We start from the raw sequence: 26,732 nt of genomic DNA on the forward strand, positions 1-26,732 counted from the left end.
GAAAATGTTTCTTCCCCCGAAAGTCACAGATATGACCTTTGAAAACCTACTGTGTGGGTTATTCTGGCAAAAGAAACAAACTGGTGACTAACTGAGAGGTATATTAAGAGTTTCCCACACACTGTTTAATGCACAATACAGCAATTCTTTTTCGTAATAAGGAGAAAAGGAATACTAATAAAAAGAAGGATGATGAGCTGCCAGGCTAAACTCACCAACAACTGCATCTCAGTGGGAAAAGGGGCACCTGGGTGCCTCAGTAAGTTAAATATATTAGAATTATCCGAGAGAAGCAAAATTAAACTTGAATTCAAACCATTGCTTTGAAGGCTGGGATGATAAACTGTCTTCCCCTTGCTGGCAAGAAAAGCCTCCTGTTTTCTCAGTTTACAGTTTATCCCATCATGAGTCACAGATTTTCATTTGCTCTCTACATATAAAAAGTATTTTAAGAATGTCAGATGACTGCTCTCTTTCAAGTTTCCACTCTTTTTTTGAAATGCCCATTATTGCTTGTGAATAGTGAAGAGCAGCCGGAAACCACATTATTAAACCAACAGAATCCTTTGAAACCAATGGCATAATCTTGTAGACATTTACTTAGATAACTTAAGAAAAGAATTCGAATCTTTAGGTGAATGTATTTCTCATTTTTATTCATTTTATTGCTGCTATGCAATCAACCAATACAAGTTCTGCTTAATACAGCCCTAACACGTTTTCCTCGTCTCTGACAAATGTGCTGGGTCTTGCTGATGAGCTTTTGATGAGTAGTGGAACAATGCAACAATTGGTAACTCTGTGCTTCACTAAACAAACAAATAAAAAGCCTATCATTGTTTAAATCACAGCTTAAGAAAATGATATATTTTTATTTTGGCAACAATCTAGAACTCAAGAAATACTAACGGTGGTTTAAAAGAGAACTTACGGGGTTTTTTGGACCAAAACCATATGGACATTCTTTAGACAAGCATTTATAATCTACCTCCCAGGCTCAAGTGATTCTGCCACCTCAGCCTCCCAAGTAGCTGGGACTACAGGAGCGTGCCACTACACTTGGCTAATTTTTGTATTTTTTTGTAGAGATGGGGTCTTGCCATGTTGCCCAGGCTGGTCTCAAATGCCTGAGCTCAAGCAACTGGCCCACCTTGGCCTCCCAAAGTGCTTGGATTACAGGCGTGAGCCACCATGTTTGGCTATGGTTATTTTCATATAATTCCCCTTTGGAATGCCTTAAAGGAATAAAATAAAAAGAAATGTAATTTATACATTGCATAAAGCACTCCTATATACCGTGACATTCTTATTAGGGCACTAGTTCCAATGACTGTTTTATAAATTCTTTACAATGCAGGGAAAATTTTTGCTTCAGTGGAAAACTATGTGTTGTTCAGAATACACCCTTTCAGGTTTTTGGATTCTGATTTTATGGGGCTCTGCTCTTTTCATAGCCTTTGAGCTATTTTACAACTCTGTAAGTTGTTGATAACTGGTAGCAATGCAAAATAATTTTGCCTATGGACATGTAAATAAATTCTGCCTATTGGAGGTTGAACTGACTTCTCTCCCTGTGGAAGGAGCCAGTTTTGCCTCTATTTGCACACTGATTTCAATATTCCTGATTTTTAAATGTTTCTGTCCTTTGGATAGTGCTTTGAACTGGTTTTAACATCTTACTGGTTTCTTCATTAATAATGACTTAAACTTTTAAAATGAGTGAAATAAATGTTTAGCATGTGTTAATTTTCTATCTATGTAAGAATCATGATTTTACTTTATTTATTTGGAAAATTATTCTTTAATAACAATACAAAGAAAAAGTAGGTTTTAAGAGGAAAGTTTTGAAATTAGGTGACTATAATCTCTGATCTCACAGATGGTTACCAGTCTTCTTTTTCATTTCTTTGTGCTGCAATTTTATTCACAGCTTCCACTCATTTTTTAACCGCAGATAAACTTTTGAAGAGTGCAAAATCAATGCAACTATTGATAATTTAAATTTGTGCTGCACAAAGTTAAAACAAATAAACAAACTATCAATGTTTTAATCACCATTAAAAAATGATATATATTTATATATTTTATATATTTTTAATTTTGGCAACAATCTAGCACTCAAGAAATATTAATGATGGATTACAAGATAACTTAGTTGGCCTAAAAAGATGTGGAAAGCCTTTAGACAATAATAAGTAGTATTTATTTTCCACATAACTCTCTTTCGCAAGTTGATATTTTTATTTAAACCATCCATAGGAACCATTACATTGTATTAAAAAAAACAATTCACAACATCCAATAAATAAAAAACGTATTTTTATACTTACTGTGCCCCACCAGAGAGCATCTGCATATGTAGAAAATTCTTTATTGGCATCCTTTTCCACCAGATAGACAAGGAAAGATGAAAAAATAAGAACCAAAAATCCAATGTACCAAGCTGTGATTAATTCCTAGATATAAAAGGAATGAAAGATTTTTAGAGGTGGGAAATCTTTGAAAAAGGAAAAAAGAATTCTATGATGATTCTATTCACTTTACTACTTCTTGGATGTTTATGATGGCTCTTAAATAATCCATTGTACATCATGTCCCAAAATTGTTTTAACCAATTTCTGCAATGACTAAGTTTTCTTGTGATAGGTTTATTAGATATTACAGCAATCAGTGAAAAAGTTTCAAACATTGTGCTTTTAAATTCAGAGAGCAATCTTACCTTGCTGTGAGCATAAACCACTGAACCCAGTAATTTCCAAGTGCCTCCCCTTCGGTCCATGCGTACCATGCGGAGGATCTGTAGGAAACGGAGACTTCTGAGTGCAGACGTGGCAAAAATATTACCCTGAGTTTTTGCAGAAACAACTGCTATTGAAGCGATAAGAACAATGGTATCTGAAAGAAACAGGTCGAAACAGGCACAGTTAGCATGGCCAGGAATTTTTATTTACCAAAACAATATTTCCAAAAGGTTCACTTTGACCTATTTAAGGTACAGATAAACAGATCTTGATCCCCAGCTGCGCCTAGTGCCACTCAGCCTCTGTGGCACTTCTGAAGACTGAAGAATGAAAAGGCAGAGAATGGGACCTACCTATTGCTGTAGTTCTGACCCTTTGGCCATTCTGCGCTTTACCTATGCAATTTTGAACAACATATTATTTAACCTTCAACAGATTGGACAATGGTGTTAAAAAAACCCAAGGTTTCAGGGAGCCTTAAGACTTTGGGGCAACCTTTCACAATGTCCCTGGTTTCATCCTTTTTCCTGTGGCAAAAGGAGCTCCTGCCTCAGCCCTCAACACCACAGCCTCTGGGTGATGTGACAGAGGCATGTAAATGTGTCCAGCCATGAAAGTGCTGTGAGATATAATCATTTCTCTTGTTTTCCTGCCAAATAAGTTTGCATTTCCTTTCCCCCAAAATTCCCTAATGTGGCACCTGCAACTTTGCATATTGTTTAACAAAGGCCTCAACTAAGCTGAATACTCTATGCTTCCTGTATATTCTTTAGACCTGGTTCACAAATTATGTGTAAGTTTGCTGCATAATTAAATAATATTACATTTGTTATAATAGGGTATGTAAGTATAAACACTGTGCATTGCAAGGGAATGAATACTTAATGTTTGACATATTGACATTTGGCTGAAAAAATCTGCCCTTTTTAAGCAAAAAAGAGAAAAAGAGCATCTGATGAAAGCATAGAAAAGATAAAAGAAAACTTAATCACTCCATAAGTAAACATCTGAGTGATGGGAAGTAGGCTTTGAAATGGGGTAAGTGAAGTGGGGATGAATGGCCTCCTGTGGCAATTTTAATAAAAGTTAGCTTGACTTTAACATCCTCAAATACAATTTCCTTCCTGCTCCAAGTGGGTTGTGCATGACTGGGCTTCCACACTCCAAAGAGGAGTTCCATTTCAAGGGTGTCACATTTGTAATGTTTCTGTCATCCTCTGGATTAACTGCTGTATGAGTGAGTATTCCTCATTCAGCTCATCCTTCTCCCTGAGCTGAGAAAGGTCTGGTCTCCTGGTGTGGACTGAGAAGATCTTCTGAGCCTCTCTGCTGGTGCCCCTTTTTGGGTCAGTGCTTTGAGAGAGAGGGGGGTCAGTTGTTGGCAGTGAAAGTTTCAGCCAAAGGGCTTCTTTTCCTCTCCTCTCCTCTCCTCTCCTCTCTTCTCTTCTCCTCTCCTCTCCTCTCCTCCTTCTTTCCAACCTTTGACAGGGTCTCACTCTATCACCCAGGCTGGAGTGCAGTGGCATGAGCTCCGCTCACTGCAACCTCTGTGTCCCACCTCAGCCTCCCAAAGAGCTAGGACTACAGATGTGCACCAACATGCCTGGCTAATTTTTGTATTTTTTTGTAGAGATGGGGTATTGCTATGTTGCCCAGGCTGGTCTCAAACTCGTGAGCTCACATCACCTGCCAGCTTTGGCCTCCCAAAGAGTTGAGATTACAGGTGTGAGCCACTGGTGCCCGCCCTGAAGGACTTTTTCCACCAGCTCTAAATGTATGTGCTTTCGTGGGTAAGTACCCAGAAGCCAAAGAGAGTCACCACTCTTGGCAGCTGTTGGAGACAAGAAGGAACTAAATGTGTTGACACTGACATCAAAGACATATTTTGAGTGAATAAAGGCCAGTTGCAAAACAGTATGTACAATGTGATTTTATTTTAATAGAAATATATATTAGTGTATGACTAGGAAAAAAATTTGAGACTAGGCTGGGCGCAGTGGCTCACACCTGTAATCCCAGCACTTTGGGAGGCCAAGGTGGGTGGATCATGAGGTCAGGAGATCGAGACCATCCTGGCCAACATGGTGAAACCCTGTCTCTACTAAAAATACAAAAATTAGCTGGGTGTGGTGGCACGTGCCTGTAATCCCAGCTACTCGGAAGGCTGAGGCATGAGAATCCCTTGAGCCCAGGAGGCGGAGGTTGCAGTGAGCCAAGATCGTGCCACTGCACTCCAGCCTAGCGACGGAGCAAGACTGCGTCTCAAAAAAAAGCGAGACTATACACTGATTATTACTATTAATTATTTCTAAAGGGAGTGAGCTAGAGTGAATATATGCAATAAAGGGGCTTTTCACTTTGTAAATTATTAATTTCTGTATGTTGGAAGTTTATAACAATGACTATGTCTTCGCGATTAAAAAAACTTTATAAAAAGAGTTATGTGCAAACACATCTCTTGGTTTTCATCATGTTGAGGGATTTACTCCTGAGACTAGTGGTTTACAAACAGACATTACTTATATGACCCTGTTGTATATACATTTTGTTTTTATTTCATTGTAATCCTGCTTTCTTCCAAGTGTAGAAAGAAAAGAAAAAGATATACTACCTCATTTACTATGCTAAAATATTGGAAATACTAGAAATAAGCACATGGCTAGTAGGGGTGCAGAAAACACTACACTTAAAACTTACTATGTGCTTGGCATTTTCTTTAGTTCTAAGGTTTTTTTTTTTAAATAAACATTACCTTATTTAATCCTTATAATGACTTTATGTTAGGTATCCCACAGATCCCATTTTACAGATGAAAAAAGTGATGCAGAAAAAGCATATATTGTATTCATTTTTTAAAAAACTCAGCTATCGGTTTGCTAGACTACAGCATAAAAAGTATGCTATAAAGTTAGTTCATTAGAGAAAACCTAGAAAAGTAAGAGAAAGATTGTTGATTTGAGACAATTTAAAAAATTATGCACACAGTGAATCACAATCTAAATGTTTGAAGTTCCAAAATATGCAAAGGTAACCACAGATTTGATTTAATACCCTCATTGTAATTCAGATCAGACGAGAAAGTTAGAGTTCAGTAAACTGAAATCATAGATGAGCAACCAAATGGCAAACAGTGAGTGCAGTCACAAAAATGTTTCTGATTGGGTTACGGTCATCCACTGGAATTTTGCTGTCAGTACCACCTAGACTATTTCCTAGGCTAGTATTTTACAAGTTATGAGTAGTCTTTATTTTTATTTCTATTTATGTATTTATTATTTTTGTGATCTACTATTTCATAGAATGGTGGTTCCACAGTGTTGGATCATTGTTTTGTTCCCAAATGTATCCTGAGTACCTAGAAGAGTGCCTGAAACATACTAGGCACTCAATAAATACTTATATAAGATAAATTAGATTAAAAAACACTTAAAAGTTGGCTGAGCTTTGTTCTCTCACCACATCAATGTCTTATTGACTGGGATATCAACCTAAAATACTCAGGTTAATCAAAGGATCACTTCAATTTTTAGCACTGAATTCTACAGCAACATAATTGTTATAGCTATCATCCATTAGAGTTTATTTTAAAATCTCCCTATTATTTAAAGTATATGCATATAGATTAAATTGGGGGAGTAGCTTAAGCTGTGCAGTTAGTTAATTGTCTAAAATATTTCTTGAAACATAGGAAGCTTGTTTTTAGTGAAGATAACACATTTTGGTGTAAGGTAGAAACTATGGGCAGCCCTTGAAGCTCACTGGCTTCAGGTTCATTTGTTTATCCATTTATGTATTAAGTAGTTAATTGACTGTCAAGAATTATATTAGACACTTGTGTTAAAAATGAATATTCAATCATTCATCCGACCATCCATCCATCACAATTATTGTTCAAGTCCCTACTATGTACCAGGCACTGTGCTACATGTTTTATATATGTCAGTGATTCCGAATGGGGACAATTTTGTCTCCCTGGGACATTTTTGCATTGTCATAGCTGGGAAGGGGGTTGCTACGAGCATCTAGTGGTAGAGACTAGGGTTGCTGCTAACCATGCTACAATGCCCAGGACAGCCTCCAGAACAAAGAATGCCTCAGCCCCAAATGTCAATAGTGCCAAGGCTGAGAAACCCTGATGTACATTATTTTATTTAATTCTTCAAGCCACCCTATGTAGTAGATGGTATTATAACCTTCTCTTTCTTATAAATGAAGAAATTGAGGCTCATAGTGGTCAAGTCACTAACATGCATAAGTAGTTGAGCTGGCCCTTACTTGACTCCAAAGCTGTGTCCTTAAGAATTATGGTATACCACTCCATCCAGGGTGGCATAGGGATGGAGGAGTAACAGAAAGGGGGAGGCTATGAAAGCAGGTGGATAATAAATCAGGAATAAATTGTTATCGCATAAAGCATTCAGAGAAGAGAAAAGTGCAGGGAGGAGAAAGCAGAAATAAAATGATGCTGAAAAACAGATGGCACTTTTATGGCTGCTTCAAGAGAAAATGCGGCTAGAGAAAGAAATAGAACTGCTAATAAACAAGGAGGAGCTCTAAGTCGCATGAGAAAAAAAAAAGCATGTAATCCAGAACTCTTAAAATCTACCTCTCTCAAAGGAAACAAATTAGAACAAGTTGGGAAGTAGTGAAGAAAGAGCTACTGATTATAAGCAGCCTAGTAGAAATGTGAAATACAGGTTTACAAGGTATTAGGAAGTAGGTTCACTAATTTACTGCATCACTTAGAATGATTTACACATGAATTCTTGAAATTTGAGGTGACTGCAAAGATTTGAACAAAATAAATACTATAATGATATTTAAGACACACAAGGACTGTGAAAAAGCTTATTTTTAGATGCCACTGGAACTTTGCTCAAGTATTATTTAGTCAGCAAAATCAATATGAATTGATCACCATGGACCCTGTCTAAAAGGTGTTAGTCACTGAAATACCAAAAAGCCTTCATTATTTACCTCCAAAGCTTCCCTATTGTGAACTCAAGGATTGGGTTAGAGCAAGGCCAATTGTACATCTGAACCTGATGGACTGTGTTTTGTTGCTACAATTACACTGCATAATGCATGTATTAGAAACTACAACATGGCTCAATGTAAAAGCACAATGAAAAGAACTAAATCATCTGGATCAAACAAAGCATGGTTGAACACTTTCAAACTAGTAGTTATAAGGACAGATAAATTCTCTCCAGGTAAGTAAGCCACAAAGAGGGTATATCTTGACTTCTAGAAACTGTCTGGAGACTTCAGGCTTTTAAAATTTTTGTAAATTAAAAGTTATTCTATAGTCTCAGAAAGTTTTCCCTAATAACTAACATAAATTTACCTCTTTCCCTTTAAACTCACTTCATCTTGTTCTCTCTGAGACAATCGGAAGTACAACAAATACAATGTTCTTAATGTTTATATCCCTCTCTCCCACCACACTTTTTTGTTCCGGTTTTTTGAATTATTCTAGTGGCCTCACTATAAGCTAAATTTTGAATAATTTTAATAAAATATACATTTTAAAGTTATGAAGTAAAATATCAAAACAATACAAATATGTAGAAGGTAGGACACTAATTTATTTAATTAACCAATTACTTATGCTATAGTTCGGATATTTGACCTCCAAATGTCATGTTGAAAAAATGTGATCCCCAGTGTTAGAGGTGAAGCCTAATGGGAGGTGTTTGGGTCATGGGGGAGGATCGCTCATGAATGGCTTGGTATCGTCCTTGAAGTAATGACTGGGTTCTGGCTCTGTCAGATCCCTTAAGAATTGGTTGTTGGCTGGGCGCGGTGGCTCACGCCTGTAATGCCAGCACTTTGGGAGGCCGAGATGGGCGGATCACGAGGTCAGGAGATCGAGATCATCCTGGCTAACACGGTGAAACCCCGTCTCTACTAAAAATACAAAAAACTAGCTAGGCGTGGTGGTGGGCCCCTGTAGTCCCAGCTACTCGGGAGGCTGAGGCAGGAGAATGGCATGAACCCGAGAGGTGGAGCTTGTAGTGAGCCGAGATAGCACCACTGCACTCCAGCCTGGGCGACACAGTGAGACTCCATCTCAAAAAAAAAAAAAAGAATTGGTTGTTAATTGTGCTGTTAGGGTGTCAATTTTGGATCTTTCCTGCTATCTCACAATTAAAAGAACTAGAAAAGCAAGAGCAAACACATTCAGAAGCTAGCAGAAGGCAAGAAATAACTAAAATCAGAGCAGAACCGAAGGAAATAGAGACACAAAAAAACCTTCAAAAAATTAATGAATCCAGGAGCTAGTTTTTTGAAAAGATCAACAAAATTGATAGACCGCTAGCAAGACTAATAAAGAAGAAAAGAGAGAAGAATCAAATAGATGCAGTAAAAAATGATAAAGGGGATATCACCACCGATCCCACAGAAATACAAACTACCATCAGAGAATACTACAAACACCTCTATGCAAATAAACTAGAAAATCTAGAAGAAATGGATAAATTCCTCGACACATACACCCTCCCAAGACTAAACCAGGAAGAAGTTGAATCTCTGAATAGACCAATAACAGGATCTGAAATTGTGGCAATAATCAATAGCTTAGCAATCAAAAAGAGTCCAGGACCAGATGGATTCACAGCCGAATTCTACCAGAGGTACAAGGAGGAACTGGTACCATTCCTTCTGAAACTATTCCAATCAATAGAAAAAGAGGGAATCCTCCCTAACTCATTTTATGAGGCCAGCATCATCCTGATACCAAAGCCTGGCAGAGACACAACCAAAAAAGAGAATTTTAGACAAATATCCTTGATGAACATTGATGCAAAAATCCTCAATAAAATACTGGCAAACCGAATCCAGCAGCACATCAAAAAGCTTATCCACCATGATCAAGTGGGCTTCATCCCTGGGATGCAAGGCTGGTTCAACATATGCAAATCAATAAATGTAATCCAGCATATAAACAGAACCAAAGACAAAAACCACATGATTATCTCAATAGATGCAGAAAAGGCCTTTGACAAAATTCAACAACACTTCATGCTAAAAACTCTCAATAAATTAGGTATTGATGGGACGTATCTCAAAATAATAAGAGCTATCTATGACAAACCCACAGCCAATATCATACTGAATGGGCAAAAACTGGAAGCATTCCCTTTGAAAACTGGCACAAGACAGGGATGCCCTCTCTCACCACTCCTATTCAACATAGTGCTGGAAGTTCTGGCCAGGGCAATCAGGCAGGAGAAGGAAATAAAGGGTATTCAATTAGGAAAAAAGGAAGTCAAACTGTCCCTGTTTGCAGATGACATGATTGTATATCTAGAAAACCCCATTGTCTCAGCCCAAAATCTCCTTAAGCTGATAAGCAACTTCAGCAAAGTCTCAGGATACAAAATCAATGTACAAAAATCACAAGCATTCTTATACACCAATAACAGACAAACAGAGAGCCAAATCATGAGTGAACTCCCATTCACAATTGCTTCAAAGAGAATAAAATACCTAGGAATCCAACTTACAAGGGATGTGAAGGACCTCTTCAAGGAGAACTACAAACCACTGCTCAATGAAATAAAAGAGGATACAAACAAATGGAAGAACATTCCATGCTCATGGGTTGGAAGAATCAATATCGTGAAATGGCCATACTGCCCAAGGTAATTTATAGATTCAATGCCATCCCCATCAAGCTACCAATGACTTTCTTCACAGAATTGGAAAAAAACTACTTTAAAGTTCATATGGAACCAAAAAAGAGCCTGCATTGCCAAGTCAATCCTAAGCCAAAAGAACAAAGCTGGAGGCATCATGCTACCTGACTTCAAGCTATACTACAAGGTTACAGTAACCAAAACAGCATGGTACTGGTACCAAAACAGAGATATAGACCAACGGAACAGAACAGAGCTCTCAGAAATAACACCACCGCATATCTACAACTATCTGATCTTTGACAAACCTGACAAAAACAAGAAATGGGGAAAGGATTCCCTATTTAATAAATGGTGCTGGGAAAACTGGCTAGCCATATGTAGAAAGCTGAAACTGGATCCTTTCCTTACACCTTATACAAAAATTAATTCAAGATGGATTAAAGACTTACATGTTAGACCTAAAACCATAAAAGCTGTAGAAGAAAACCTAGGCATTACCATTCAGGACATAGGCATGGGCAAGGACTTCATGTCTAAAACACCAAAAGCAATGGCAACAAAAGCCAAAATTGACGAATGGGATCTAATTAAACTAAAGAGCTTCTGCACAGCAAAAGAAACTACCATCAGAGTGAACAGGCAACCTACAAAATGGGAGAAAATTTTCCCAATCTACTCCTCTGACAAAGGGCTAATATACAGAATCTGCAATTAACTCAAACAAATTTACAAGAAAAAAGCAAACAACCCCATCAAAAAGTGGGCAAAGGTCACGAACAGACACTTCTCAAATGAAGACATTTATGTAGCCAAAAAACCCATGAAAAAATGCTCATCATCACTGGCCAGCAGAGAAATGCAAATCAAAACCACAATGAGATACCATCTCACACCAGTTAGCATGGACATCATTAAAAAGTCAGGAGACAACAGGTGCTGGAGAGGATGTGGAGAAATAGGAACACTTTTACACTGTTGGTGGGACTGTAAACTAGTTCAACCATTGTGGAAGTCAGTGTGGCGATTCCTCAGGGATCCAGAACTAGAAATACCATTTGACCCAGCCATCCCATTACTGGGTATATACCCAAAGGACTATAAATCATGCTGCTATAAAGACACATGCACACTTATGTTTATTGTGGCACTATTCACAACAGCAAAGACTTGGAACCAACCCAAATGTCCAACAACGATAGACTGGATTAAGAAAATGTGGCACATATACACCATGGAATACTATGCAGCCATGAAAAATGATGAGTTCATGTCCTTTGTATGGACATGGATGAAGCTGGAAACCGTCATTCTCAGCAAAGTATCACAAGGACAAAAAACCAAACACCACATGTTCTCGCTCATAGGTGGGAATTGAACAATGAGAACACATGGACACAGGAAGCGGAACATCACACTCTGGGGACTGTTGTGGCGTGGGGGGAGGGGGGAGGGATAGCATTAGGAGATATACCTAATGCTAAATGACGAGTTAATGGGTGCAGCACACCAACATGTCACATGGATACATTGTGCACATGTACCCTAAAACTTAAAGTACAATAATAAAAAAAAATAAAGAACCACAGTCCAAAAAAAAAAAAAAATTGGTTGTTAAAAAGACAATGGCACTTATGTCTTGCTTCATCTCTCGCCATGTGATCTCAGCACATGTTGGCCCCACTTCATCTTCTGCCATGAGTGGAGGCAGCCTGAGGTTCTCACCAGGAGCAGATGCAGGCACCATCCTTTTTGTACAGCCTACAGAACTGTGAGCCACATAAACCTACTTTCTTTATGAATACCCAGCTTTGTGTATTCCTTTATTATAACACAAATAGACTAAGACACTTATTAATGAATTTTTAGGTTACTTTTGGTTTTGCTATTAAAATGATGCTGAAAGGAATAGTCTTGCACATTTATTTTTAGGATAAGGAATTTAAGGCTAAATTTCTTGAGACTGAATTGTTGGCATATTTTGATTTGTGATTGATATCAAGATGCCTTCAAAATGATGGTACCAATTCTCACTAACAATGTATGGAAACACTTATTTCTCTCTCCTTGCTAATAAAAAGGAATGCTAATAATAATAATAAAAATAGTACTAGTAAAAGCTAACGTTTACTGTTCACTATGCGATAGACATGGTTCTAAGCATGTTCATATATTACCTGGGATATTATAAGTCTTCAATCTTTGCAAATACAATAGGAAAAACAAAACCATCCCCCTCCTGTTTTAGACTCCTGGATTTGATGTCATTTTTAAGTCACAGAAGTTAAGTTATCTAGAATGACTTTGTCCAACCAAGATTATAAAAATATTTTCCTATATTTTATTTTGGCACACTTACATGCTTATTTAGTTAATGAATTTACGTTTACTATTCAGAATAGTCTTTGTGGCAAAGGTAGCTAGCTGTCTACCACACATATGTGCTTCCCTTCTAAGGTACGGCATTATCTCTGAGAAGTGGTTGCCCATCCAGAGGTCTTATTTCCCGGGACCCCTTGCTTCTGGGGGAGATGAGGTGACTAATTCTAGCTAACGGAGATGAATGGAAATGATGTATGCCACTTCCCGTTTGAGGGCAAGCACATATGGCTTATCACTTTCTCTTTTTCTATGTCAGTTGCAGTTTGGTACTAAGAATGCCCTTAGAAGCCATATGCTGAAGATGGCAGTGCCTTTGTCAGCCTGGGTTCCTGAATGACTGCATGTAACAGAGCCTTTACCATATACCCCAACCCCAAACAAAGAACACCTTCATTGGACTATTACACAAGTAAGAAATAAACTTCTACTTTATTTAGTTACTAGAATTTGGAGATTTATATAATAACTAAGCATTACTCTAACTTATACAATCATTAGTTTTAATGGAATTTTTGTGTGTCTCTGTGGTGAAGTAGAGAACTAATCTTACTTTTTATCCCATATGAAAGTCAATTTTCCCAATACCATCTAAATAAAAACTCTGTCATTCTCCAAATGTTTCCATATACTTATTGAGAAGCCTATTTTGGGATTCTATTATGTGTTATTGCTTATTCCTATATTCGTGTGACACTAATGTTATTCCTTTTCAAAGTAGTATCAATTATTGTAAACATATTTATTTTTCCCAAGTGAATTTCAGAATAAATGAATCAAGTTAAACAACAAAATTCTGATACAGACCACATATTAAATTCACAGATTAACATCTCCTTCTTTATTGTCTTCCTCGTCTCATATCTACTGAGTGGTTTACTTTTATTGATTCTGCTTCGGTAGTATGTTTCATATCTAATTTTCTCTTTCATTTATCCTGTCTCCTCCTTAGTTCAGGCCTACGCTACTTCTCTCTTGGTCATCCCTACAATGTATGGCCTGGTTTTCACTCTCCTGTTTTTCCTTTCTCTAAACCACTTTGTATTCTACTACCACATGAAAATGTTAAGATGATTATATTACCTCTGTGATTTAAAAAAGGCCTTCCAATCTGTAGAAGAAAGATCAAACTCTGCTACCTGGCATTCAAAGTGCTCTATAAAATGCTGCTGCTCTGCCTGGAAGGCCCTTCTGCCTTCTTTACCTGGCTAACTTCTGCTTGCTTCTGGAACTCAGCACAGATATCAACCAGTCAAGGCCACTTGTGCCCAGAGGTCTGAGGTATGCTCCTGTCATAACACTTATTACCCATGATTATACTAATAGTTTGTTTACTTGTTGGTCTCTTCTATAGTAAGCTATAAGAAACCAATGGCGTGCAGACATGCTTATTTTTTTTTGTAACCTCAGTGACTAGCTCCGTACATATCATACTGTAGATGTTCAAAACTTATTTGATAGATATTTACTTGATAAGTTATTTGTTTATAGTAATAGGAAAGAAATAGAATACAATTTTATAATTTCAAAGGTCTTAAAAATAATATAGTTTAATCTCCCATATTTTGCAGTTGAGAAGTGAAGGCACAAATACACAAAAATTCCATACATTAAAAAAGAACTCTACACAGATTGAAATGCAAAAAACAAACCTGGAAAAAAATGGCAACATATATGATGATGAACAAAAGATTAATATCTTTAATATATAAACATAAAACACAAAGAAAACATGCTAGTAGAAAATTGGACAGAAGGCACATATACAAATTTATTCTAGGAAGAAGAAACAATGACTAATTAATATCTAGAAAGAAGTTCTTTACAATTTCTAGTTTTGAAATTTAAAATAGTAGAAAGGTACCATTTTAGTCTATCAAACTGACAAAGTTTAAGAAAATGAATTGTCAATGTTGACAAGGCAGAGAAAAAAAGTTATTTGATGAAGATTTTCTGTAAGAATAAATTGGTATGGTATTTTTTGGGGGAGCAATTTGACATTATTTGACAAAACCATTAACAATGTGAATAACTATTATTTCAGGCATTTAAACTGTAGGGATGTATGACAAAATTGTAGATGTTAACAAAAGTTTGCAGCAGCATACTTATTAAACTATTGTTTTTTTCTCCTCCCAGCTCATACCTAACACTATTAATAACAGTATAAAAAATGAGAACCAATACAGATTTCTAATGAGGATGGATTAATAAAAAACAACATGGTATATCCCTTCCAGAGCATGGGCTGTGGTGCCCATGTGCCTGAGTTCCAATCCTGGCTCTGCTGCTTAATAGCTGGGTTAGCTGGTTAAGTGACTGAATCTTTCTGTGCCTCAGTTTCTTTACCTGTAAAATGTAGATAATAAAGGTACCTATGTCGTAGGGTTGTAAGAATTGAATAAATTAACTGTGAAACATCTCAGTACAATACTAACATACAATACATTTGAGCTAATTTATTATTACTATTATTATTACCACAAATGTGATACAGCCACAAAGCATCATGTCTTAGAAGAATATTGTGAGATAAAATGTTTCTAAACATCATTATTTAAATAATTGATTACATAGCAGAATAGCAGGATTTCAGTTTTGCTCTCCCAAAATATTATGTCTTTGTTTTTTTTTTTTTTTTGAGATGGAGTTTCCCTCTTTTTGCCCAGGCTGGAGTGCAGTGGCGCAATCTCAGCTCACTGCAACCTCCACCTCCGGGATTCAAGTGTTTCTCCTGCCTCAGCCACCCCAGTAGCTGGGATTACAGGCACCCACCACCATGCCCAGCTATTTTTTGTATTTTTAGTAGAGACGATGTTTCACCATGTTGGGTAGGCTGGTATCGAACTCCTGACCTCAAGTGATCCACCAGCCTTGGCCTCCTAAAGTGCTGGGATTATGGGTGTGAGTCATTGCACCTGGCCAGATTATGTATTCTTATAGTATATAGAAAAATAAATAGTATAAATACATATATTTGCATATTAATGGTGATTATCTTTAGGTGGTAAGATTATGTACAAATTTTAGTTTATATATATATATATCTCTCTTTTGTCCAAATGATCTTTAATAGCCATGTATTGCTTTTGTAATGAGAAAAAAGAGAACCATAATTTATTTAAAAAAGAAGCTATGGCCTAGAAAGGTTAGTACATTGGCCAAGGTAATTTATTTAGTCACTGGTGGGAAAGCAGAAGAGAAATGGGCAACATTTATTGAGTACCTCTGATGTATGAGGCTGTGCGGGATGCTCAGTACACAGACTCTATTTCATTGTTTCTCCATAATAGCCCTTCAAGGAGGCACAGAGGTTATGAGTGTAAACTTCATGCGCAACAGCCCAGGTATTTCTAGTTCTGTCCTTTCTTAGTTGTGTGACCTTGGGCCTATTAATCTTGCTGAGTCTTGGAGTTCTCACCTGCAAATAGGGAATAGATCCCTTTTTCTCACAGGGCTATTGGGATGATTAAATGAAATAATACATATAAAGCCTTTAGTCTGCCTTAGTGTGCCTGGTATCATGTTAACTCTCAATCTAAAAAAAAATGTTTTATAGATATACCTTTCCCTTCACTTTTCTAGATCAGTAATTTGATACTAAGAAAGTCCAAGAATCTTATCCAAAGTCATTTAGCTGGTAAATGGAGCCAAAAATCAAACTAATTTCTGTTTCCGGAGCACTTATATATTTTTTTTCCCATGTTTCTCTTTTGGTAGCTTTTATTTCATAGAAAGCCTAGTAAACAGGGATGTAGAAAGTCAAACAAAGGCTTATATGTGATATTCCAAGAAGTAAAGTATTATCAAGAATAGGGAATATAACTATGTGCAAATAGTTGATATTCAGGTAAAATTTAGCGAAAATATTATAATTAACATGTTTTTTATATTTTAGGTTGTCCCAATGGGACAGCAGATTGAGACAGAGAGGTCAACCTGCCTTATCAATGTGAGCCCTTTTCTGCAGAAATTTATAATTTTTTTAGTGTCCCATGTATATCATTTGCCAGATGTTTTATTGCCAACAGAGCAGCAAGATAAGAAGGAATGGAAATGTTCTGGTTCCATTATATTTGCTTATGTATACAGAAGGAACTTTCAAAAGAAACAGAGATGTAAAGCATGGAAGCATAAAGAACAATGAACTATGCCTAGTTTAATTATCTGTTCACCATTAACTAGCTTTGTCACCACTTATCTCTCAGGGCTGGTTTCCATACCTTTAAAATAGTTGGATTGAACTGGCAAGTGTCAAGGATCCTTTCTAACTTCGAACTTCTCAAATTCTAAGTGGTACATTTTTCGTTTTGGATACGAAAATGTATCCTTGGTTGAACGAGGAAGCATCAGAAGGAGTGTTTTGGATATGACTTTTCTCAAATTAAGTGTTAAGCAATTTATTCATTCATTCGTTAGTTCATTCGACAAATATTTTTTGTTGCATGTCTACTATAAGCCAAGCATGAGGCATAGAGCAGTGAATAAAACAGAAAAGTTTTCTGCCCTCATGGAGCTTATGTTCTCCTGGGGTAGGCTGATGTTAAAGCAATAAACAAGTACAGAATATAATGTTAGGTAGTGACAAAAACCCTGGGGAAGTGCAGAGCAGGATGAGGGTGGAGTCACAGAGGGGCAGGTGTTCTATCTTAACGTGAAATTCCAAGAAGTAAAGTATTATTAAGAATAGGGAGTATAACTACTTGCAAATGGTTGATATTCAGGTAAAATTTAGCAAACATCTTATAATTAACATGTTTTTAATATTTTAGATTTATTTTATTTTTGAGACAGTCTCTGTCACCCAGGCTGGAGTGCAATGGCATGATTTCAGCTCACTGCAACCTCCGCCTCTCGGGTTCAAGCGATTTTCCTGCCTCAGCTTCCCGAGTAGTTGGGATTACAGGTATGCACCACCACTCCAGGCTAATTTTGTATTTTTGGTAGAGATGGGGTTTCAACATATTGGACAGGCTGGTCTCGAACTCCTGACCTCAAGTGATCCACCCGCCTTGGCCTCCCAAAGTGCTGGGATTACAGGTGTGAGCCACCGAGCCCGGCCGTTTTTAGTATTTTAGGTTGTCTCAATGGGAAAGCATCTCAGAGGAGCCAAGACCCAGTGAAGTGAAGGGGTGGCTGTGATCATATCTAAGGAAAAAGGGTTCCAGGCAAAAAAATATAAAGACCTTGAGGTGGAAGTGTGTTCAGTGTGTTGAAGGGAAGGCAAGGAGATCAAGTTAGCTTGAGCGGAGTGAGGGAAGGCTCCAGCCAGATCACAATAGCTTTGGGAATAGCTTTAGATGTCCTTCTAAGTATTATATGATAGCGGCAGGGGAAGGGTTTTTGGCGGAGTGCGGGATCAGATGTATATTTTACAAGATCATTTTCATTACCTTTGGGAAACCAACCAGGAGGGGGCTGGATGCCAGAAAGGAAGCCAGATGTCAGAGAAGAAGCCGGAAGGCCAGTTAAGAAGCCACTGCTGTGGTCTGGACAAAGGGTAAGAGCAGCTTTACGAGAGTGAGGTTAAAGTCAGGAGGAGCTGTAAAGGAGCTGGATTTGGTGCACATTGTGAAGGTGGAGAGGCCAAGACTTGCTGAAGGACTGACTGTGGGATGAGACAAACGAGGGAGTCTAAGGCTGACTTCAGGGTTTTTGGTCTAAGCAATCGAATGAATAAAGTGCCATTTACTGAGCTGGGGAAATACCACTGGGGATAGGTGAGAAAGGAGCACTATTTGAAGGGCAGAACTACTTGTTCCGTTATGGCCATGTTAATTTTGAGATGCCTAGTAGGCATTTGGTAGATGGTGAATGGGGCTGGAGTCTGGGGGAAAGGTCAGGGATGCAGAGTCAGGCAGTAGATTTTTTTTTTTTTTCATGCTACAGGACGAATCCCTTGCAATATCAGTAACCTACTGAAACAAATTGCTTCAAAGTGTGATCACAAACATTTAATTTCAGATGTGGGTTACAGACTGAAGGACGTAAGGAAGCTGTGTTTCTGTATTTATAAAACAGGAAGGAAGCATTTGTCTCCTGAGAGTCATCATGAATGAGTAGGAGGTACATCCTATTTAAGGCATACTCTAGTATCTTGAGTAAATTACCTAGGTGTAATTCCATCAGTTTTCAATAAATCGAAGAGATGAAAAGTCGTGTATTTTCTGATGCTTTAGAACATGGTTTAGGGCAATGATACAGTGGCTTTATATTATGTTCTTTTATATAGAAAGTTCAAGACAAGCTTTTAGAAGCAGCAATTTTGCATGTTGATATTGTCAGATGTTTAAAATTTTCTTCAGTACCTATTTTCACACATACCAAATGACAAAGCTGCAGTCAGTTTTGATTCCTAAACAGAACCCCATACCAGTATTTGACTGCAGATTTAAAAAAAAAGATTTGGATTCCACCAATGAATAATCAAATTTGAAACATCTGCTGGAAATCCCAACATCCTATGATGAAATTCCATGCTTGGATATCTTATTCAAGGTCATAGCTTGAATATTTGAACATCAACAGCCAAACAATGGCATTATGGGTTTAAATTCACAGAGCAAAACTACAATACCTAATTTATAATACTCCCTTTTTGCACTTACTCTAAGCAGTTAAATGATATAGACTCTCTGAAACTTAGCAGCCAGTTATGTTTAGAAGTGTTGGGATATGTAATTTTTCTTTAAGAAACTTGATACTTATTTTCAGATGACATACAGATTATGATTAATCATCACCTACTGCTAAAAGTTTTTGAAAGGATATCTTCAGGAAGTTCTTTGAATAGACTGTGTTACTTGGATGTTACAATGGAGATGCCACTTGAGATGAAACGTCACTTAGCAAAGGACATTTATGGATGGGAATTCATTCTAAGTATTATCTGGGAAAATTTAGAATTACCTGGTTCACCTGGCTCTCTTAATATTTTTCAATGCACAATTTCCTATTTTTGGAAATATGAAATGGATACAGTTTAGGCACTTGGCTAATCCTTAGGGATAAACACTGGGGTGTGAAAAATAGACTTTTCCTCCTGTGAAGAATAAAAAGATAGCACTTTAAAGAGTGAATTTGAGTAAATATAAGCCAAGAATAAATACCTGACATTCATTATAATTTTGAAAATCTTGCTTGTTGCCATGGGTAGATCTATTATATCTATCTATCTATCTATCTATCTATCTATCTATCTATCTATCTATCTATCTATCTATCTATCTATCTATCTATCATCTATCTAATTTCAGTGGGATTATTAACCAAACAGGTCACATATAATTATGCATCTAACTCCCATCTTTATTTATAAAATCCTTACCAAAATTTTCCCTCACTGGCACTAGATTAGAGCAGTTTTTTTGGAACTTTCTAATTTCATATTTGCTTTTATGTATTGCTGTTTATGAACGCTGCAAAGTGTATTGCTGCTCTTATCTATGCTTAAAAGGAAAGAAAGAGTGTCCCAGAGAGACTTGTCCAAGATAATGCGATAAATTACTTCCAGAAACAGGATCAGAATTCATGGCAACCAACTCCCGAAGCTGCAGGTCAGGCTGTGAAACACATTGTCTTATAACAAATCCTAAAGCTATGAGGAAAAATCCTGCTTTGGACTCACTTTCTTTTCATTATCAATTCCTTTCCTACTGTCATGAGCTTTTTGAATAAGACACGCTCTGTTTAAAGGAGAACAAAAACAAGGTTTATTGAAAACATGTGATACTACGACTTAGGAATCCTTTATAAGGAGACTGGAGATGGCCTAATCGAGTTCAATACCTTTCCGGAGCTGGATATTTTCCCATTAACTAAATATGGAAGAGTATAAAGAAAGCATAAGTCAAAAATAGTTTCAGATGTGCACATTTTGACATTGTGACCAGTAAATACTCCACAAAACCACAGAAACTTGATAAGAGATGGATTCTTAAGTCACACAATGGCAAATGTCCTAAGGATTAGCTACAGTACTTTGATCTCCAAATTCCAAGCACAGATTTGGAGTTTGTGGTAGGGGCTAAAATCAAATATTTAAAACATTTTGCAAAAGGCAGAAGTAAAATAACTGAGAAAAAGGCAATATGGGAGTAGACAGGCCTCCTGTAAAAGAACCTACAATTCAAAGCATGCATGCAAATTAAGCACTTTATTAAAAAATATAATCGTGTTCCCATGACCAAATAAAATAATTGGAGCAATTAGATTAAAAAATGCAGGCAAAAAATATCCTTTTGAAAACCTCTTATAACTGAGGCAAAGGGGCTATTTTTCACCTTGCATTGCTTGAATAATTGCCACATTTTTTTCCTCTATTTGCTCATGTTGACCGTGTTGTTTTTACTTTGTGTGTGTAGGGGTTGTGATGGGGGCCCGGGGGATGACGCTTCTCATGTGACTGTTTACTAGCTTGCCGTTTTCTGAATTTTTTATTCATTCAATACACATTCATTGTGGCCAGAAACTTCTAGGACCTGCGTATATAATATTAAAGGGCACGGCTGGTGTGGACCAGATAGATGCCTTCTGTCTGCACAAGGCTGAAAGGATGGTTTGCATAGAAGATGCTGAATCGAGTAACCACAGTCATGAGTGATGAATGTTATGATAGAAGAAATACAAGAAGCACATTGCAGGGACAATTAACTTAGTTAAGAGGCCAGGGAAGCCTTCCGGGAGAAACATAGGTGAAGCCATAATTAACAACCCGTCTACAAGAAAGCTTCAAAAGCCCTTCTAATTAAACCACATCCTTTAGGTACCATACATACCATTCCTGAAATTATTTATTATATCTAAGGACTCCAGACTCAAAAAGTACCTGTCTTGGTGCTTGCTCCTTCCATTTACCTCTTAAAATAAAATGTATTCTTATTTAAGATACACAGACTCTCAAATTCTAGGAATGCCGTATTGAAGATATTTTGAGGAAAAATAATAAAAACATACAAAGACGGTCTGAGTTGATAATTTTTTTCTGATTGTAGGTATTGATTCTAGGATTGATTAGAGGCTTCACTGAACATATCGCTTTTATGATTCTGTTTGCTACTACTAAGAGTTATGGAGTATTGATTAAACACCAGGCATTAAGCTAAGCACTTTACATGTATCATCTCATTGCATCTTCTTGGGCAATCCTTTGAAAAGGTACAACTAAAATTCTAAGTTTAAAATTAAGGAAATATATGAAGAGCAAATTAAGGCAAATAATAAAGTACCTTTTAGAATAGAGCTTTTCATGATTTAAAAATGCCATTCTATGTCACTTCAGCCTAGAACTGAGGAGGTGCACATGAATCCTATGGTAAATTATCTTTGGCATTGTCCCTCTTTGCAATGACAAAAGTGCCTGGAGTGTGAGTAGATTCGGAACAACTGTACCTAATATGAGCCCACTAACCCATCCCAATATTGCTATACAAAAATAATAATAGTCAACATCTAAACTGTACTTCATCTGTGCCAGGCAATAATTCTTTTAATTTAGTTTTTGAATAGTTAACATATTTATATTTTAAACATCAAAATGACATAAAGAGGTAAATGCTGAAAAATCTTGCTCCTCCCCCTGTTTCCATTCATGCCGTCCCCATTCGCTATCCTCAGTTAAACATTTTTATTCTCTTCTTTTTGTAAAAATTATTTCAATGTTTCTTTATACAAACGCAAGCAATACGAATGTAAACTTTTATTTTTCTCCTTTCTTACACAAAAGTAGCGTACTATATATGCAGCATTACATTTCATTTTTCTTTTATTTCATATATCTTGGGATTCTTCTGTAGCTGTGCAGAAAGGTCTTCACTATATTTTATTGTTTGGATGTACAATAGTTTATTCCGCTATAGTGAACATTTACTATAAGTTGATGAAATTATTAGGAAGTAGACTTCCTGGGTCAAAGAGTAAATGCTTAAGTAATTTTGGTAGATATTGACACTCTTCCATAAGGGTGATACCCCTTTGCACTCCTGTGGCATATGAGTGCCTATTTCCTTGCAGTCTCATCAATAAAGTGTGTGGTCAAACTGCAGATTTTTGCCAATCTGATAGATGAGAGAATGCTTTCATTTGCATTTCTTTTTTATGAGCGAGACTGGGTATGTTTAAGACGTGTATATGTATTTCTTATTCTGTGACCAGTCTGTTCATATCCATTTTATTTTCTGTTAGGTTGTTGGATTTTTCTTGATTTCTAGAGCTCCTTATAATTTAAGGTGATGAGCTTCTATTTTTTGGTAGGAGTTGTAAATATTTTTCCACATTTGTCTTTTGACTTTGCTGTTTAGTTTATCATACAGTATTCTTTGGTTTTATGTATTCTATCAATATTTTCTTCTGTGACTTTTGTATTTTTAGTTATAATTAGAAAATCTTTCCAGATTCCAAGGTTCCAAGAGAATTTACCAATTTCTTCTGCCCAGTATTTTATGGTCTTATTTAATTTAAATCTTTGATTTATTTGGAATTTATCTTGGAATCTGGTAAGATAGATATGGATACAGCTTTATTTTTTTTCCAAATGAGTAATTAATTATTCCAGCATTTCTTACAACCAGAGTGAGAATGAAGTTGGGATTCACATATTTTGTCCACACAGGGTTGTTTCTAACTTTGAGAAAATAATGTTTTTGTTGGTTATGATGGAAGATCCAAGGAGAGACATTTGGCAGAGTCTTGGAGGAAAAGTAGTCTTAGAGAATAGTTTTGAGAATAGTTTTAAGAATAGGTCAATTTCTGAGAGGTGTTGAATTAAGGAGAACAAATGACTTCCTTTTAGATCACATTACAACCATGAATATTAGACCCAACTCTCTATAAAGCACCATTGGGTCTTGGTGGCAATTTTAAATATTTTATTCCATTGGAGTAGTACTTTAAGGCTCTAACTAATGTCATTATCTGTATCTTTTAGCAGAAAAGTATAATTAGCATTGGTCTCAGTAAAGTTTGCTTGAATAAGGACTTTCTAAAAATTAAAGTTAGATTTAAATAATGGTCCTTCAGGAATTTGTACAGTATTGGCTTTTTACATTAATTGGTCTGTTTATACTTCATCTATGTAAACATAATACTTATATTTATTTATCACAGCATGAAGAACTGCTCCTTAATGGGAAATACTTTCATTTGTTTCTTGACCCAAGTGGTAAAATATAAATTTTGGCAACTTCTGCTTATTAAAATAATTTTCATAGAAAAACAGAAAAAGCAGAAACATGATTTCTATGAAAATAAGATGTCATTTAAGACAGCATGGTCTAATTTAATGCCATGAAACATTCTAGGCATTTCAACATTTTATTTTATGATTTATTTTTAAACTTTTATTTCAGGTTCTGTGGTACATGTGCAGGTTTGTTATATAGGTGAATTGTATATCATGGGGGTTTGATGTTCAGATTATTTCATCATCCAGGTAAAAAGCATAGTACCTGATAGGTAGTTTTTTAATGCTCTCCCTCCTCCCACTTTCCATCCTCAAGTAGGCTCCCATGTCTGTTGTTCGCTTGTTTGTGACCATATAACTCAATGTTCAGCTCTCACTTGTGAGAACATGTGTATTTGGTTTTCTGTTCCTGTGTTAGTTCGCTTAGGAGAATGGCCTCCAGCCTCATCCATGTTGTTGCAAAAGACATGATCTTGTTCTTTTTTATGGCTGTGTAGTATTTACGGTGTATATGTACCACATTTTCCTTATCCAATCCACCATCAATGGGCGTGTAGGTTGATTTCATGTCTTTGCTATTGTGAATAGTGCTGTGATGAATATATGAGTGTATATGTCTTTAAGGTAGAATGAGTTATATTCCTTTGAGAATAAACCCAATAGTGAGATTACTGGGTCAAATGGTAATTCCATTTTGAGTTCTTTGAGAAATTGCCAAACAGCTTTCTATAACGGCTGAACTAATTTACACTCCCACCAGCAGTATATAAGCATTCCTTTTTCTCCATAACCTTGCCAGCATCTGTTATTTTTTGACTTTTTAGTAATAGCCATTCTGACTTTTGTGAGATGGTATCTTATTGTGGTTTTGATTTGCATTTCTCTAAAGATTAGTAATGTTGAGCATTTTTTATATGTTTGTTGGCCACGTGTATATCTTCTTTTAAAAGTGACCATTCAAGGCCTTTGCCCATTTTTTAATGGGGTTGCTTGTAAATTTGTTTAAATTCCTTACAGATTCCGGATAATAGACCTTTGTCAGATGCATAGTTTGCAAATATTTTCTCCTATTCTGTAGGTTGTCTGTTCGCTCTGTTGATAGTTTCTTTTGCTGTGCAGAAGCTGTTTAGTTTAATTAGATTCCTTTAGTTTAATTGACAAAATTAGTCAATTTTTGTTTTTGTTGCAATTGCTTTTGTCTTTGTCATAAAATCTTTGCCAGGTCCTATGTCCAGAGTGGTATTTCCCAGGTCATCTTCCAGGGTTTTTATAGTTTTAGGTTTTTAGGTTTTTTTTTTTTTTTTTTTTTTTTTTTTTTTTTTGAGAGGGAGTCTCACTGTCGCCCAGGCTGGAGTGCAGTGGCGGGATCTCTGCTCACTGCAAGCTCCGCCTCCCGGGTTCATGCCATTCTCCTGCCTCAGCCTCCCAAGTAGCTGTGACTACAGGCACCCGCCACCTCGCCCGGCTAACTTTTTGTATTTTTAGTAGAGACAGGGTTTCACAGTGTTAGCCAGGATGGTCTCCATCTCCTGACCTCATGATCCGCCCGCCTCAGCCTCCCAAAGTGCTGGGATTACAGGCATGAGCCACCGTGCCCGGCCAGTTTTAGGTTTTATATTTAAGCCTTTAACCCATCTTGAGTTGATTTTTGTATATGGTATAAATAAGGGGTCCAATTTCAATCTTCTGCATATGGCTAGCCAGTTATCCCAGCACCATTTATGGAATAGGAATTTCTTTTCCCATTGCTTGTTTTTGTTAGGTTTAAGATCAAATGGTTTGTGTGTGGCATTATTTCTGGGCTATCTCTCCTGTTCCATTGGTCTATGTGTTTTGTACCAGTACCATGCTGTTGGGTTTACTGCAGCCTCGTAATATAGATTGAAGTCACACAATGTGATACCTCTGGCTTTGTTGTTTTTGCTTAGAATTGCCTTGGCTATTCAGGCTCTTTCTTGGTTTCATACAAATTTTTAAATAGTTTTTTTTCTAATTCTGTGAAGAACTGGTAGTTTGATAGGAATAGCACTGAATCTGTAAATTGCTTTAGGCAATATGGCCATTTTAACAATATTGCTTCTTCCTATCCATGAGCATGGAATGCCTTTCCTTTTATTTATATCATCTTGGATTACTTTGAGCAGTGTTTTATAATGCTTGTTGTAGAGATCTTTCACCCACCTGGTTAGCTGTATTTCTATGTATTTTATTCATTTTATTTTTTTAATTTTTATTTATTTATTTTTTTATTATACTTTAAGTTCTAGGGTACATGTGCACAACGTGCAGATTTGTTACATATGTATACATGTGCCATGTTGGTGTGCTGCACCCATTAACTCGTCATTTACATTAGGTATATCTCCTAATGTTATCCCTCCCTGCTTGCCCCCACCCCATGACAGGCCCCGGTGTGTGATGTTCCCTGCCCTGCATCCAAGTGTTCTTATTGTTCAATTCCCACCTATGAGTGAGAACATGCGGTGTTTGGTTTTCTGTCCTTGTGATAGTTTGCTCAGAATGATGGTTTCCAGCTTCATCCATGTCCCTGCAAAGGACATGAACTCATCCCTTTTTATGGCTGCATAGTATTCCATGGTGTATATGTGCCACATTTTCTTAATCCAGTCTATCATTGCTGGACTTTTGGGTTGGTTCCAAGTCTTTGCTATTGTGAATAGTGCTGCAATAAACATACATGTGCATGTGTCTTTATAGCAGCATGATTTATAATCCTTTGAGTATATACCCAGTAATGGGATGGCTGGGTCAAATGGTATTTCTAGTTCT

General features: G+C 36.8%; 1 protein-coding gene across 2 annotated transcripts in view; it reads right to left on the reverse strand.

Annotated features, from left to right (window-relative positions):
* KCNQ5 (potassium voltage-gated channel subfamily Q member 5) overlaps positions 1-26,732 on the reverse strand; it is a 571,663-nt gene that overhangs the window by 117,180 nt on the left and 427,751 nt on the right. For both annotated transcript variants that reach the window (XM_003271108.3, XM_030809332.1), the window contains exons 4-5: positions 2,720-2,895; positions 2,331-2,456 (exon numbers count right to left, since the gene is read on the reverse strand). In XM_003271108.3, the coding sequence (XP_003271156.2) occupies positions 2,331-2,456; positions 2,720-2,895 (302 nt within the window). The remainder of the gene's footprint in view (positions 1-2,330; positions 2,457-2,719; positions 2,896-26,732) is intronic.

Source organism: Nomascus leucogenys, chromosome 3 (genome assembly GCF_006542625.1).
Source record: "Nomascus leucogenys isolate Asia chromosome 3, Asia_NLE_v1, whole genome shotgun sequence".
Lineage (NCBI taxonomy): Eukaryota > Metazoa > Chordata > Mammalia > Primates > Hylobatidae > Nomascus > Nomascus leucogenys.